The 16,465-nt window shown below is 39.8% G+C and overlaps 2 protein-coding genes across 2 annotated transcripts; one reads left to right on the plus strand and one right to left on the minus strand.

Annotated features, from left to right (window-relative positions):
- The first annotated feature begins 113 nt into the window (after nt 1-113).
- On the plus strand, nt 114-3,022 carry LOC149381731 (internal alternative NAD(P)H-ubiquinone oxidoreductase A2, mitochondrial-like). The gene is made up of 9 exons (XM_089630319.1): nt 114-737; nt 808-1,027; nt 1,092-1,252; nt 1,319-1,384; nt 1,472-1,635; nt 1,838-1,952; nt 2,081-2,260; nt 2,362-2,525; nt 2,668-3,022. Exons 1-8 carry the CDS (start codon nt 318-320, stop codon nt 2,512-2,514), a joined length of 1,479 nt encoding a protein of 492 aa, XP_089486445.1. The 5' UTR covers nt 114-317; the 3' UTR covers nt 2,515-2,525; nt 2,668-3,022.
- A 76-nt stretch (nt 3,023-3,098) lies between these two features.
- LOC149381732 (Selenoprotein, Rdx type) lies at nt 3,099-5,528 on the minus strand. The gene is made up of 4 exons (XM_089630320.1): nt 5,192-5,528; nt 5,032-5,105; nt 4,369-4,687; nt 3,099-3,355 (listed from the first exon to the last, which is right to left on the minus strand). The coding sequence occupies exons 1-4, from the start codon at nt 5,447-5,449 to the stop codon at nt 3,260-3,262; spliced, it is 747 nt and encodes a 248-aa protein (XP_089486446.1). The 5' UTR covers nt 5,450-5,528; the 3' UTR covers nt 3,099-3,259.
- Between the last annotated feature and the right edge of the window lie 10,937 nt (nt 5,529-16,465).

A 16,465-nucleotide genomic window follows, 5' to 3' on the forward strand; every position in this document is an offset into this window, starting at 1 on the left:
TATTTGCTTACCACTAAAGATGCTCTTAGCCGCCGAAAAAAAAAAAAAAAAACACTATATTATTAAGTGGAGCCTCTCAGATTCATTTCTGTAAGAAAGTCCCAATCACAATCAGCAATAAAGAGCAGACTCGGTCTCTTTGTCTTTATCACACGAGCGCACGTGTCACTGCCACGTAATCACCACTCCCACTCTCTCACACAACACCAAATCTTTTCCCTTTCCTTCCAAACAACTCACCGCCACCAATCAACCACTGCACGACCTTTTTCATTCTCTTCTTTCACAGATCTCGAATCTCTCGTCAAACCAAAACCATGGCTTGGGTGAGAAGCCTCGCCAAGAGAGCCGCGAACCCGTACGCCACGTCGCCGGCCTCGCTCCTCCGCCTTCTGTCATCCTCCACCGCCGCTGCGCCGGAGCCGCCGGCGGTGTCGGCGTGCGCGGGGCTGGGACCGACGAAGGCCGGAGAGAAGCCGCGCGTGGTGGTGGTCGGGTCGGGATGGGCTGGCTGTCGTCTGATGAAGGGCTTGGACACCGAGAAGTACGACGTGGTCTGCGTTTCGCCGAGGAACCACATGGTCTTCACGCCTCTCCTCGCCTCCACCTGCGTCGGAACTCTCGAGTTCCGCTCCGTCGCCGAGCCGATCGCCAGGATTCAGCCAGCCATCTCTCGCGAGCCTGGCTCGTTCTTCTTCCTCGCCAAATGCACCTCCGTCGATCCCCAATCTCACCAGGTAGGTACTCACTCATTGCCCTTGCTCTGTTTCCACGGTGTCTGAGTCGTGGATTGAATCGGAACCGAAGGTGCAATGCGAGACCGTAACCGATGGACTGTCTGAGACTACATTGGATCCGTGGAAGTTCAACATCTCCTACGATAAGCTCGTGATCGCATTGGGAGCCGAGGCTACGACTTTCGGGATCCGCGGCGTGTTGGAGCACGCTATCTTCCTTCGCGAGGTTCACCACGCTCAGGAGATTCGCCGGAAGCTCTTGCTCAATCTCATGCTCTCCGATGTCCCCGGTACGTTTCGACTCAAAACTTTGAAGCTACCGCCGACACTGAATTTTTCGAGCTTTCTTTGAAGGCGTTTCGGAGGCGGAGAAAGGTAGGCTCTTGCACTGCGTTGTCGTGGGAGGCGGTCCCACGGGTGTGGAGTTCAGCGGAGAGCTCAGCGATTTCATCACCAGGGACGTTCACCAGAGATACTCTCACGTCAAGAACTATATCCACGTCACCCTCATCGAGGTTTGTTCGCTGTGGCTTTACTAAATAGCCTTTTCTTGTTTCGACGATGCTTGTCTGTCTGCGCAGGCCAACGAAATCTTGTCTTCGTTTGACGATCGGCTACGCCACTACGCCACCAAGCAGTTGACAAAGGTGAGCGATCCCTGATCCGCGAGGCGTAATTTTCTTCTGATGAATCTGTGATCGTAAATTGTTAATTTTTTTTTTTTACCTCCGCAGACAGGAGTTCGGCTTGTTCGGGGGGTCGTGAAGGATGTCCAAGAACGGAAAATAATTCTGGACGATGGCACGGAGGTCCCTTATGGGCTGTTAGTGTGGTCAACGGGCGTTGGACCATCGGCTTTTGTGAAAGCCCTGGATCTTCCTAAAGCCCCTGGTGGAAGGTTATTCGTTGTTCCCTCGTATAAAAGAATCTATCTTTCCATGCAGTATCTTAATTCTTCTTTGCCTGCTATGTATGGAAAAGAAAAAAAGAATGAGTCTTTCTTTGAAAAGTCGAATTTCTATGAATGCTTTTTTCTTTCTTTTAACATGTGTTTGCTTGTTTGTTGCGTTCATATGTTTTTTACTTTATTTTTTATACAGGATTGGAGTGGATGAGTGGCTTCGTGTTCCTTCTGTGGAAGACATATTTGCAATCGGTGATTGCAGTGGCTTCCTTGAGAGTACTGGAAAACCGACCCTACCCGCTCTGGCTCAGGTAAGTTATATTAACATGAGGATGAGTTCAGATTTTTTTTTTTTTTTTTTTTTTTTTTCTGTTTCGTTTCGTCGTTCAGCATTTATATTAAGACATGCTTTTATGTTAAAAATAAAAAATAAAAAAAGGTAGCAGAGAGGCAAGGAAAATATCTAGCCAAGTTACTGAACCACATTGGTCAATCCGGTGGAGGTTACGCCAACGGCACAAAGGAAATGGAACTTGGTGACCAGTTTGTTTACAAGCATTTAGGAAGCATGGCTACTATTGGCAGATACAAGGCTCTTGTGGACCTCAGAACAGCCAAGGTAATTTTATTTTTTATTTTTTCGAGCGGAGTTGTATTAGTTTTGCCCTGGTTGTGATTCGGAGTTTAGATCATGTTTCATCAATGGTTGTGAATGTACAGGAGGCAAAAGGTATATCAATGGCTGGTTTTCTTAGTTGGTTCATTTGGCGTTCGGCGTATCTAACGCGGGTGATCAGCTGGAGGAATCGATTCTATGTGGCGATTAACTGGGCTACCACTTTTGTGTTCGGTCGCGACATAAGCAGAATTTAAATTTCAAGAAGGTTTTTTTTTTTTTTTTTTTTTTTTTTTTTTTTTTATCATGCTGCAGAAAAAATCACTATCTGCCCAGACAAAAAGTTGCATTTTACATGAGATGTTATTGATTTTGTTTTTTTAACTAAAAGTTTATTTCACTGCTTGCAGGGAAAACGATCACATGGGATATTCCGAGCTTGGTGTATCATACAAAATGAAACGAAATATGACTCGCACTATTCCATGGAAAGTTTTTCTGAAGTTTTTAAGTTATGACTAGTTCCTCGAACTGTATATGTCAGTTTTATTTTCTTAATTTAATCCATCCTTTTTGTTTAAGCTCTCATCTCTGATACCACGTTCGTCTGTAAATGTATTACTAAGAAACAAGTCAGATAACTCTCATTTATATAATTATAGCGAAGCAACAGCTACAGATACTTCGAAGCTCGAATCTTACTTTGTTTCTGATTTTTTTTTTCTTCCCCTTTTTTCGACTTTGAATAGTATCACTGTTTTTGCACGCAAGGTCATCAGCCATTTTTTCTAAAATCAGAGAAGGTTAAGAAGCTAATTTATTAAACTGAACTCGTCTCAGGGAATGAGGAAGTTCTAATTTCAGCTAAAAATTTATCATACAACAACGGAAATCCAGCATCATAAAATTTCCTTCTATTCTTACATTTATATCAATCTCTAAGTGAGTTATCATGTAAAGAGCAAATCATTGGTGTGTCACACTCAAGAGTTGAACGTGTGTTTACATTGCCATTTTTGAATTAACAAGCCTTTTTGCAACAAGGTCCTTCAGTTCGATCTCTCCTGGGAATCTACCCTCCTTTAGTTTTGAGAAAACCTGCAACGCAAACAGTAATGAATGATCAGAGGATTTAGAGGTCATCAATAGTCTTTATGACGGATAGAAGCAAAATATTATGATGCTGACTCTTAAATTAAGAACACACGCCATGTCTATTATCAGTAAGGATTATTTCCTGAAAGCCCAACCAGAAAACATCAAGCATGACTAGTCACTATACTCGACCCCAAAGAAAAACATTAAGAGTTCGATTTAAGATGGTGGTAACTTAAAACCAACTACCTTATGCTAACACCTACGCACAGGAGGCACATAAACCATAAAGTTCGTTTAAATATCGAATTTGATTCAAATAAAAGTTAGCGGAATTCACAGCATTAACCCTTTGGGTTTTAAGTTTAAATATCGAATTTGATTCAAATATAAGTTAGCGGAATTCACAGCACTAACCCTTTGGGTTTTATGGGATCATATATAACAGATTTTCAAGCACAGAATCAATATCTCATGCCCATACTAGCATCTGCCAAAGTAATATGCTGCACCTTTTTCAGTTTTGTTCTCTTTCTTTCTTTTCAGATTTCTACTTATGAACTGCTAAGAGTTAAAAACCTGTTCCTTTTAAGATTATGCCTTCAACAGGAATAGACTAACAGACAAAAAATTAACCACGTTAGAATCCAGACCACTTACTACACAAAAATACCCGGCAGTACAGACTAGCACCAATTCTGCTAGTAGGTTTATGTTAGGTGGTTAGGTCTTGGTCTCAGTTATAGTATCAAGCTAATCCTGTAGTTATAACTCTTAGTGAAGAAGTAGTGAGGTTTTCTCTCTGAAATCTCCCAGACACTATTTCCTTCTCTTCCGCATTTTATCCCACCAAGCACCAACTATAGAGCACAAAACGAATAGAAACAAAATTTCTCTTTCTTGCAAATTTGGTGTCCATAGGATATCGTCCGACTCGTAACTCGTGTCATCATACACATTCATCTGATCTATCACACACAACCCAAGTATATAATAAGAGAGAAGAGATTACTTACCAACTCATCGTTGAGGAACACTTCAAAAGCACCAGTATTCTGGAGGAAGGACTGCACGGCATTGCCGAGAAGCCATGAGGTGGCAATGGTCCCGAATCGATTTGCGCGCAGAGAGTAGAACCACGCCGGAGGAGCCATGAATCCCAGCATCGGAAATATCTGATCGCCGGCAAGAACAAGCCCTACGACCCCGACCTGCGCAACCGGAACCAGCTTGCTCACTAATCGCTTGGGAAGCGGTGGAGGGTGATTGGCGAGACCAATCTCAATCCCGGGAAAAGCCGTCTCCAACATCTTTTGCATCGTCACAGCATTTCCCCTGAGATCAAGAAAACAACATATAAAAATAAAAGAAAAAAGCACGGCCTGGTCATCGTAGGTCTGGATTTTGCTTCTAATGATAAACTACAGTTTCAGCGGGTAGGAATTTAAAATGAGGTTAACCAAGTTCGCGATCCTAAAAACTGGTTGCGAAAAGCGATCTTTTACACACATTATTGAGCTATCGAGTAATCAGTTTTGATTGCGCAAGTTTATTATATATCAGAAAGAAAAAAAAAATTTCAAAGAAACAAACCACCATGGATCGATTAAATTCCCTTTGCAATTCAATAGAGATCCCAAAACACGGGAAGTCAAACGAAAATAAAAGTTGACAAGTACCTATACGAACAAGAAGAGCAGAAACTGATGTCGATCCTGTTTTCGAGTCCGATATCGGCGATGACAGTTTCCTCCTGATATTAAAGGCATAAACAATCAAGCGAGCTAGAACACTCATAATATTGCTGTGACAACATTGCCTGGGAATAATCGTAATTACCTTAAGAGGAAAATTTAGGGCTTGCTGAGAAACTGAGGATTGTTGTTGTTTCTGGTGGCGGAGGTGCGGTGGAACATGGTCGGGGTGGTGCGGTGGAACATGGTGGTGGTGGTGGTGCGGCGGACCATGGTGGTGGTGGTGCGGCGGACCATGGTGGTGGTGGTGCGGCGGAGGCGGCCGCGGAGAGAAGAGGCTTACGAGATCGGAGAAGAAGAGAAAGAGAGGTAGTCCGACGAGAAGAATTTGAGCTCGATCCATTTCTGATTCTCCCACTGATCGATCAATGGAGAAGAAAGACCAGAAGAGCGTAGGAAGAAGGGAATCAAAGAATCCAAATTCGGGCGTGTTTGGCTGCATGGATACTCTTATTCCACCTTCGAGTGGGCTATTTTGCTTCTTTAGGCCCATTGGGCTTCAAGGGTTTAGTGGGAATTGAACGCAAGCCTGATTGACTGCAGAATTCAATGATCACCATGTTCTGTTGAAGCATCGTTCTCAAAAAGAACCTCTAATTCACTTTTCTGACCAAATGCAATAAACATCTTCACCACTATGCACGTTTTTCAGGGGATATTTCACGGTAACTGTAGGAAATACTAAAGAAAATAACAATTTTATTTTCGAGTAAATAAGACAACCTTTGGAAGAAATAAAAGGATAACTAAAAAGCATGTTCTAAATTATTATTGAGAAATAAATAGAAACGTGATGAGAAAATTTTTGATTCATAATTACATGAACTAAAACCCAAAAATTAGAAATAGATTCTAAACAATAGTTATAAGAAAAACTAAATTAAAAAACTATATTATATAATAAACCGAGAAATAAATTATGTAGATGAACAACGTTATAAGAAGAAGTAGATAAAAACAGGAATCGTTGAGGACCGTTAGACGGTTTTCTTAAAGCAATATTACTCTCCCACGGTGTTTGGATCTAGAGCAATTTACCTCTCAGGATACAATAAAGTTATTAGAAGAATAAGGCACCAGAATGTGCTTCTGACAAGCTAAAAAATAGTAACCGAAGCAATCAAAGAAAAACAGACAGAATATCACAAACGTAGAGGAAAGTATAGAGAGAATGAGTGAGTAGTACTTCTATTTTTTGTGTGTTCTGAATGATAGAGGAGAGCTGTATTTATAGGCTGAAGCTCACCGATTTGAACAGCCAAAAAACGTCTCCATAATGGCTAATTGATGCACTTTATTTGACTGTTACACAACAGTTCAGATAACATTTCTTGGCTGTTTATACAACAGCAAAAAACGTTTTGATCAGGGAAAAACTGTAGGGTTTAATGCATGGATATGATTGCTATTTAATTAAAATATTTAACACATAAAAAATAAGGCAATCAGCCCAAGCCCAAATCCAAACCCAAAGCCTGAGACATTCCCGAAACCCGAAACCCGGACCCGGTTCGACTCGGCGGCGGCGCGTGTGAGGGGTTAAGAGATAACCCACACACACTATCCTCTCTTGCACTTGGATGACCACTAAATAAAGATGATAGTAGAAATACACTACGCAACTCATCTCCCCAATCAATGTGAGACTTTTTCCCTACACATTCTACACACAACTTATTTACAATAAATGTGTGTTAATTAACATAATTTAAACATCAATTTCTCATTCATTATATATCTGTTTTTGGCAATTTAATACATTAATTCATACTCCTATCCGCAAAGAATACGAATCCGCAAGAATTATTAAATTTCGTTGTGTGGACCCCACTCAAATCTTTATCACAAAACACTCTCTCAAATTGATATTTCTATCAATTCTTCCAACAGTAACATCAGATTAGTTCCATCATGGATTGTCCGAGCAGTTATGTTTTGACACGCAACCAGTTTGGCCGCTTTAACTTTTGTAAGGACTTCAGGTACAGGTCAAAGCCATTTTAGATATTTATGTATTCTTTTGTTTTCAAACCAGATATTTGTTATTACAGGCTTCAAGCATAATGGCTGTGCTCTAATCGCAATAATGCAACCAAATTAACATTTTGTGTGTGTGTATATTTCACTGTTTCGTTGATGAAGTATACATAAGTGACAATACACAAGTACAACAATCTTTAAGTAAGACAGATTAATCCACCACAAGGTTGTTCAGGAAATGAGAAGCCGCGGACAAAATTCTATTTACCTTGGCACAGTTGAGGTGTTTCAGGTGATGAACGAAAGGGAGCTCTTAAAGCCCCAGGCAACTCTGTGTCTCAAGCATTTCGAGGCTCCTCTCTTTATATTAAAATTTATAGAAATAGTCTTCAAGAGTTAAATATTTGCAAAAGTTCTTAACAAACCTTAGAAAAATCCTATAATTTGTTTCAAAGTAAATTAAAACATATTTATGGTCACATGGAAATTTTTTAATTCAATTGAACATGGAACCGATAGATTTTCGGTAAAAATTGAGAACTTGCCACATTTACTACCATTTCAATAATATTTTCTAATAATTCACTAAAAACTAATTTTGGCAAAAAATACTACTTGACTTTGTTTGGAAAACCCAAAATATCATTCTCTTTAATATTACTTACATTTTGATCAAAAACTAAAACTCAATTAATATTTATCTTTATAGGAAGAAGGTATAGGAAGAACTACCATAGTATAAATATAAATACTAGTAAGAACATGAGCAGAGTGATCTTACCTCCCGCCGATAAAATTAGCCTTCCAACCAGCAAGCTTTTTCCGAACATTAGCAATCCGGCTAGTGAAATACTCGGATTTTCCTCTTCCCTTAAAAAGAGGAACGCCCAAACATTTGAAAGAAAAAGTGGATTGAGTGAAGCCAATCGTCCTCTTAATATGGTCACCATAGGAATGATTCATTTTATCACTAGCAATGAACATACTTTTCCCAACATTAACCAAGCTGCCCGAAGACATGTTCATAATATTCAAAAATTATTTTAAGGCGTTGAAGTGAGCTTTTAGAGCTATTAGTAAACAGAATCATATCGTCTGCAAACATTAGATGGCTTACTATAATAGAGGAACGAGGAACATGGTAGCGAACCTTGAACAATCTCATGATGGATCCTTCTATTAAGAGCTTCTTGAACAATTATGAAAAGACTAGGAGATAATATGTCTCCTTGTTTTAACTCCGGGTGGATTTAAAGGAGGTAGTGTTTTCCCCTTTTATGAGAATGAAATAGACTCTGTTATATTTTAGATATCATTAGACTAGAGCTCAAGTAATATGAATGATAATTTATTTTTTTAATTTAGCTATACATTTTTTTTTGTATATAATTTATAAAAGGTGTTTTTCTCTCCAAGAACTTTAGTTCCTCTTTCCGCCATCACTCCCTGGGACCCGGAGGTCAGTCACACGACTCTGACCCGGGGGTAGGCGTGGGTCACATTCCTTTCGCGAGTGTTGTTCTTTCTTCCCCGACGTTCTCTCCATATATCCGAGCTTTCTTCGGAGGTTTATCTTGACGCCGTTAGTTTTTCGGTCAGGGCCGGCCCGAAGCTTAAGCCACTTAGGGTATGGCCGAAGGCCCCAAAATTGTGGTGGAAAAAATGCCAAAAAAAGGCCTTTAATTTTAGAAGGAAAAAAAACCTCAAATTTTTGGGAAAATAAGCCATTATACCTAATTTATTTTTAATTTATGTTTAAAAAATCCTAATTTTCTTACTCGTGCTTAAGGCCACATAATAGTTTGGGCCGACCAGCCCGGAAGGAGTTGGCGCGGTTCCAAATATTGGGATTCGGCTCAGGGTCTGAGTTTTTTGGTACGGGCGTGGGCACGTGGTTGAAGGAGTTCATTATGGCTCGGTCTCATATCTGGAGTTTTCGTATATGGGCTTGGTCAACGGTAGGGGCAAGGGTCTCGATTCCGGGCGCTTCAATCCCGTTCTCATAAGGATGTGGCTCCGATGTGGGTTTTTTTCTTTGTCGACTGCGTAGATGTAGAGGCCGGCTTTTTCCGGTGCTTATGGATAGGCTTCGAAGGTGGGGGGATGGGTTGGCCGAAGGTAACTGCAATGGACGGGTGATGAATAGTTTTTAAATTTTCAGTTTTATTTGTGCTAGTTTAGCAATTTTAGTTTGTGTATCCGTTTGAGTAGTTTTATTTGTGCTTGTTTAGTGTTTTAGTTTCTGATTTGTGAGGTTGTATGGTCATCATGTGGGTATTTTTGAGTTCCAAGTCGAGTTAGTCTTCTTGGTTTTGATTTCTAAAAGGGAAAGAAGGAAGGAAAATGTGTCCTTCCAGATTCTAGTTCCTCGAGGTTGAAGTTGGTTTAGGTATCTGAAAAGGAAAAACAAATTTCTTCTATAATACGAGACATATTATTATTTTTCGAAAAATGCATGCAACTTGGGTACTCAATTTTTTTTCTCTTATATATTATATCAAACAAATAAGGATATCATACATATTGTATTTAAATATTAAAATTGTTGACAGACAGAATTAGTACAACAATTGTCTCACGAAGAGCATTTGGTTTCAAGCATGCGCAGTCTCGAGAATTTCAAGTGTCTAAGTAAGATTATCTCTAAATATAGATGAATCTAATACAAGAGAGCAAGTAATAAATGATGTTAAATGATAGGTGAATCTTTAGGTGAGTGTTGGTGTGTGTCGAAAATTGTCCTTCCTTTTAGCCATCTCTTCTTGTATTTATAGGTCTTGGGATCGAGTACGTAGGGTGATCAATCCCACGTCCCAGGCGGTTATCAGGTAACCGCTTACAGAACATGCGTAATGGGTGGTTATTTTCTTACCGGTTCAGCATAACCGTTGAGGTGAGTGTTTTACTTAAGTTTAAATTTGTTTACACAAATTTGTATTTGGTTTTACTAGTTTTTGACCTATCATATTATCTTCTCTCCAAAGTTCTGCTTGATAGAGTTCGTTATTAGATTATGAATAGATTGTTCCTCCTTTTTAGTGAATCTTTGAACTTATTTGACTCGAGTTCGGTGCCGAATTTTTTATGTTCTCGATGCCTCCGTGCTCATGTTCATACTCTGGTAACAACAATCATTTTCATTAAACAACAAAAACACCGAGTCATCATGTTGTCTAAAAAAGTTGCATCTTTCCCATCATAGGACAATTTTCACCAACCAGAAGTCTCATCCAAAGTTTTTTTTTTGTTTTTTTGTTTTTGTTTTTTTTTTGGGAGTCTCATCCTAAAAGTTGAATGAAGTTATATAGAACCACTCCAAAAGTTAGATAGTTATAATTATGTCTATCTAATGCTCTCTCTCTCTTTTATATTTGTCCGAAACCGTGTAAAATTACCCAACATTTGTACAATTTATACATCAATGTCGTAGCCCTATAATCATCGCGTTGAGCTTAAGAACAGACAAGATAGCCAACCTAAACCTCATGTCAGCACACATACAAATCCATCTCGATATATATATATATATATATATATATATATATATATATTAAGAGTAAATATATATATTTATATTTATATATATATATATATATATTAAGAGTAAATATATATATTTATATATATATATATATATATATATATATATATTTTGAAGAGGAATGATACAAGAGTAAATATATATACGAATATAAAATTCCAAAAAATATGAGAATTTTATTATGTTACCACACAAACATACCCCAGAATCAAATAAATATAAACAATGTGTCAGGTGGGATTCGATCTGCGTTCTATTCGTAGGAGAAAAAGTGGTTTTAGCATTTGCCCCAAACAAATTTAGGTTGTAAATTATTAATATTGTAAAGAGTAAAGTTTGGTTTTAAATCATAAACCAATTATTAATTTATTATCTAGTGAAACTTTCCATTTGAAAGCACGTACAAACCTGATCAACAAATAGTTACACAATTTTAAGTTTATCGCTTCATTTCCATTCAAATTGTTTGTACATATATGTCAAATTTCGTTATCATCTTTTTTTTTTGGAATAAGTTGCATTATATTTATATCTCTATCTAATATAAGACGTATACGTAAATCCTAATAGAGTAGACTGTCTATGATTAATAGAATCTTAGCATCTAATGGAGAGAACATCATAATTGTTTCAAGGTTAACTGCAAGATGCTTAATATTTATAATAAAAAGTCAGAATATATTTTATACATTAACATTTGTGATCCAAAAAATACAATAACATGACGAAAAGAAGGAGAAGCTGCCATACATCTGTGACTAAACGTGGCTTAACGGGAGTTACCGCGCCTCCCGTCCCGCCCCCGCCCGGACTCCCGTTAATTCGCCGAACGGGAGTCCCGTCCCGTTATATAACGGGACGGAGGCGGTAAATGTCTAACGGGATCCGCGGATCCCGTTAGGCATTAAAAAAAAAAATTTAAAAAAAGAATTTAATAAATAAAATGAAAGGATTAAAGTGAAAAGATTTGGAATAAGTGGGTAGAAATGAAAAATATGAATGTTGTTAAATAATTAAAAATGGGTAAAAAAACAATAAACAAGAATGTGAAATTAAAAATTGGCCTCCTAAAAAACCTCACCGACCCCTAAAAAGGTGCGACGGCGAGGAAAAAGAGCACCCCTTTCCTCGTTAAATGTTTGAAAATGTATCCCGGACAAGGGCCGGGATATCCCTTTGTTATACACGATACTTTAACCATTTATGTTTACGTTTGCAAAATCAACTTCAAAATCGTCTAGAATATCGAAGCACATGAATGTTTCTTGTGCTCGATTTCGATGTTGAATCCAATCTTTTCCGCACGTCAATGCTTCGACCATCTCCGGTTTCAGGCTGCATCTTCTATCGTCGATGATCCGGCCCGCGCTGCTAAAAGCCGCCTCAGAGGACACAGTTGAAACTGGGATGATGAGGATGTCTTGTGCCATAGATGACAAGATCGGAAACCTCCTCACATTCTGCCTCCACCAAACCAAGAGGTCGATGGCTTCGTCGTCCGACCTAACCCAATCGTTCCTATCGTACTCTTGGATCTCCGGATGGGACCGTGCGTCGGTTGCGCTTGACCTCGTCTGACTTGTCCCAGCTTCTTGTTGTTGAGGAGACGGGCTGTACGCGGGCGCGTTGACGAAGACATTCGTGTATTGGTGTCCTCTCGGATATTGCGTCTGTGATTGAGAAGGTTGCGCTCGGTATTGCGGTAGAAGTTTCGCCTCGTAAACCTTGAAAAGATCAAAAAAAGCTTGCACGATCCTCGGAAGATCAAGTGCAACGTAATCTTGGTCCACAAAATGGTTTCTTATGTATTTCAAAAAAAATTTTAAACCTCCAATTTTACATCGGACGTCTAGAATGGCTCCAAAACCGTATAGTAATGGAACCTTTCCAGCCCCCCAATATTAAACTTTGCTGTCATTGCTTGAATAGAATCTTGAAAAATAGTTTCGTTTTTATTTTTATCAAGATGCACAGCTATTGCGGTCATAGTATGAAGACCGAGAAAAGAAGTGGGAGTGTAAACAGCAGAAAGATAACAAGTTTCTTTATAAAAAATGTCGAGAAAAGAAACAAATGATTCAGCCATCCTAATATCCAAATCAGATATAGCGTTTTCGCCATGTACGCTGTTAATGTAAGAAACAATAACATCGACGTAACGCTCGGATAAGAAGTTGGTCAGCATAAGAAAGGTTGAATTCCACCTAATTTTGTTATCTAGGTGAAATGTGCGTTCTTGAAGGCCGTTTAGTCTAAGCCGTCTCTTAAGCTCATCTACTCTAGAGGTTGAACTATTTATCCAACTTATGTAATTCCTAATCTTGTTTATCGAAGGGTCGTAACTAGCGGCTCCGGCTTGAACTATGAGGTTGATGATGTGGGTAGCACAACGTTGATGTATAAGGGTTTCGTCTGCGTTAAGTTTTTGGGTCAACTCCCTAATCATGGCGTTGTTGCTAGTGACATTATCTAAGGTCACAGATATAACCCTATTGTTCAAACCCCACTCAGCTAAAACACTAACTATGGTATCTAAGATGTTCTCACCAGTGTGAGAACCTTCTATCCTCCTAAATGCTATGATACGTTTGTTCAGGTTCCAATCGTCGTCTATGTTATGGACTACAACGCTCATAAAGTCCATCTTAGATTGACCGGTCCATATATCCGATGTTAAGGCTACGCTATATCTACCAGAGGATATTGAGTCTTTCATTTGTTCCTTTTCTCCTAAAAACCATTTTAGGATATCGGATCTCAAGGCTTTCCTAGACATTAGTTGTACGTTTGGAATAAAAGAACTAATGAATCTAACAAAGCCTTGAGATTCGATATGACTAAAAGATTGATCGGTTGATACAAAATATTCAACTAAATCACGTCTAAATCTTAAAGGATCGATGTTACTTACTTGGGTTGTAGAGGCTCCAGATTGTGTCCCCCCCTGGCAGTGTCTGTGATGACTCCACAATAGCGACGTCCCAACTCTAGTGTTATGAGCGCTAAAGATTTTGCCACAAACGTGACATTTTCCGGCTTTTTCACCGTTGGCAACCACCTCTTCAAAGAACGTCCAGACAACAGACCTCGCTCGACGTCGTGATGCTTGTGCTTGTTGAGGTTGTTGTTGTTGTTGCGGTGGTTGTTGTTGTTGAGGTGGTTGTTTTTGTTGTTGTTCTTCTCGGGCACGTCGTCTTTGTCGGGTATCCTCTTGTTGCTCACGTTGTCGAGGTCGTGGAACTTGAGTTCGAGGCTGAGGTGGTGGCGGTGGGACGTCTTCTTCTTCATCCTCCTCCTCTTCATCATCATGTTGTTCATTTGGATCTTGGGTTTCGTCGTCGTCTTCTTCTTCATTTGGATTTTGGGATTGATGATAATGTTCCTCGAACACTTGAAACTCTTGAAAAGCGGCTTCGGATGGCGGTATTTGTGCTTGATATGCTTGCTCGGGATCCATTTGAGGATAATATGGCATTTGTGTGTTTGGAATTTCGGTGAATTCCGTATTGTGGAAAGTAGGAGCAACATAATTTGGATCGAAAGAGTATTGGGTGTTTGGGTCGGGGGCGTTTTGAGACAAATGCAACCAATTTTCTTCAAAACGGTGCATTCGTTCACCTCGGGAAGCTCTTCCCCTTCGACCTCCTCGGTTGTGGGATGATGATGCCATGAGAAAATGAAAGCTTTAGAGAGTAAAATTGAGAGAGTTTGAGAGAATTAGAGAGAGAGATTGAGAGAATTTGAGAGAGTTTGAGAGAGTTTGAGTGAAAGGTGTGAAGAAAATGAATGAAATGGGGGGGTATTTATAGATTTTAGAAATAAGTGGGAAAAAAAAATATAAAAAAAAACCTCATTTTCGGCTCCAACGGCTAAAATCCAACGTTCATATTCAAACGGCTCTTTTTTTTCGGCCGTTGGATCTTTGATCCAACGGCCGAGATTAAAAAAAAAGAAAAAAAAAGCAACGGTCGCTAACGGGATCCGCGGATCCCGTTAGCTACAGTAACGGGACGGGACTCCCGTCCGTTAAGGTTAACGGGACCTCCCGTCCCGTTACCTCTATTACCGGTAGCGGGGATTCCGTCCCGTCCCGCTACCGGTAAGCCACGTTTATCTGTGACCAACATGATCTGTCATTTATCTGAGGAAGCTCGCTTCATTCTTTTAGTCCAGTTTTATTAGTTCGTCTCCAATTGCAAAATGCTAAATAGATTGCAGTAAACTATTTATATATATATATACACACATATATATATATATATATATATATATATATATATATATATATATATATATATATATATATGTACATGTATTCATGACTTGAATGGATTGTTGTTTCCCAGCTCATAAAATTTCAATAAATATTTGGACCATTGAAGTTGCTTCCTCGTTTTTTCACCCTATATAGTACGTACCAGACAACGTTGTCAAAAGAAGGACACTGATTATCAATCAACAAAATTACAGTTCTACCACCGGACCGGACAAAGGTAAAAATAATATTAATAATAATTAAATCATAAAGTAATCTGCGTTAACCAGTCTATTTATAGAGAATGGCAGAAAAACAATACATCATCATTAATAACATGCGACGACTGTGATAGTAATTACTTTCGATGGTCAATTAATCACAAGGTTTTTTTTTTTTTTTTTTTTTTTTGAAAATAGTAGGTCGAGGCTTTCTAATAGAATAATGGCATAACACCCAAAGGTACAAACATCGTACATCTTTTGACAACAAATGACGATACCTCAAGATAGTGATGATTCAAGATTAGAATCGTGTGAACGCACATCGTGTGTGAACTTCCATCAAGCGGAAGATTTATCACACTGAATTTCGAGCAACTTAATAGCTCTTTCAACATTCCCTCAGAGGTTATTGGATGAACCAAAACGCTCGAGGACCACCGATTGTGGACAAAGACGTTCGAGAGTTCATACCACCAAAAAGCTAATAGAAAACTCGAACTCCTAACCCGCAAGGAGACTAAGACCTCTTCGGGACACAAAAACACACTCAACAATAGTGGACATAACAACACAATCTAGAAAAAACACAGGTTCAAAATAAGCTAGTCTAAGCAAACGAACATTCAAACAGAGCAGAGAAATTAAAAGACTACTTTGACTCAACCCATCTCCTTCCCGCCACAAATCAGCCACATTTACGAAGCCTTCAATGAGCGAGAAAAGGCCCAGTGAGAAGCTCCGCCACGTCCGGAGAGGTGCGTCATCGTGAACCTCCATATGAACCGAGCACCAAAGTTTCAATGCCTTGTTGAGGAGCGACGTGAGACCGGGATCGGCGCGGCGGACCAACACTCCGGAACTTCCTCCGATGGGAGTAGGGCTCCCCACCGGAAACACCAGAAGAAGCACAACCACAAGGAGTGTTGTAGAGAGCCCGCCGAACCAATCTGAAAAGGATATCCACAACAAAAAGAGGCTTTCGGGCTCATCCACGAGGAGAGGCTCAGAGAAACTCACAGATCTCAAATCTTGAGAGGGACACGCCGGCGAGTCAGAGCAACACCGCGATAACGTAACCGGAGATCTGGAGAAGTTCAGAGGCGACGCCGACAGCACAACCAAGGAGGCAGCGGTGGTCATGGTCGGAGAGGTGGAGAAGGAAGCCAGAAGAAAACAAAGAAAAAACTCAAATTTGTTTCGCCGGAAAAGCTCCGAGTCCGAGAAGCACCGGAGATGGACGAGGCTCCCCCCAGGTTGGAGTGGCGCCGCTGACGACGCCGGCAACCCGGGGAAAGCGGCGGCCGAGCTCGATGTGAAAGGGTTTGAAAACCCTAGTAAAATTATATCTGGGTTTTTAGA

This window comes from Urtica dioica, chromosome 11 (genome assembly GCF_054948205.1).
Source record: "Urtica dioica subsp. dioica isolate 48M chromosome 11, U.dioica_male_clone48M_v1_H2, whole genome shotgun sequence".
Classification (NCBI taxonomy): Eukaryota; Viridiplantae; Streptophyta; class Magnoliopsida; order Rosales; family Urticaceae; genus Urtica; species Urtica dioica.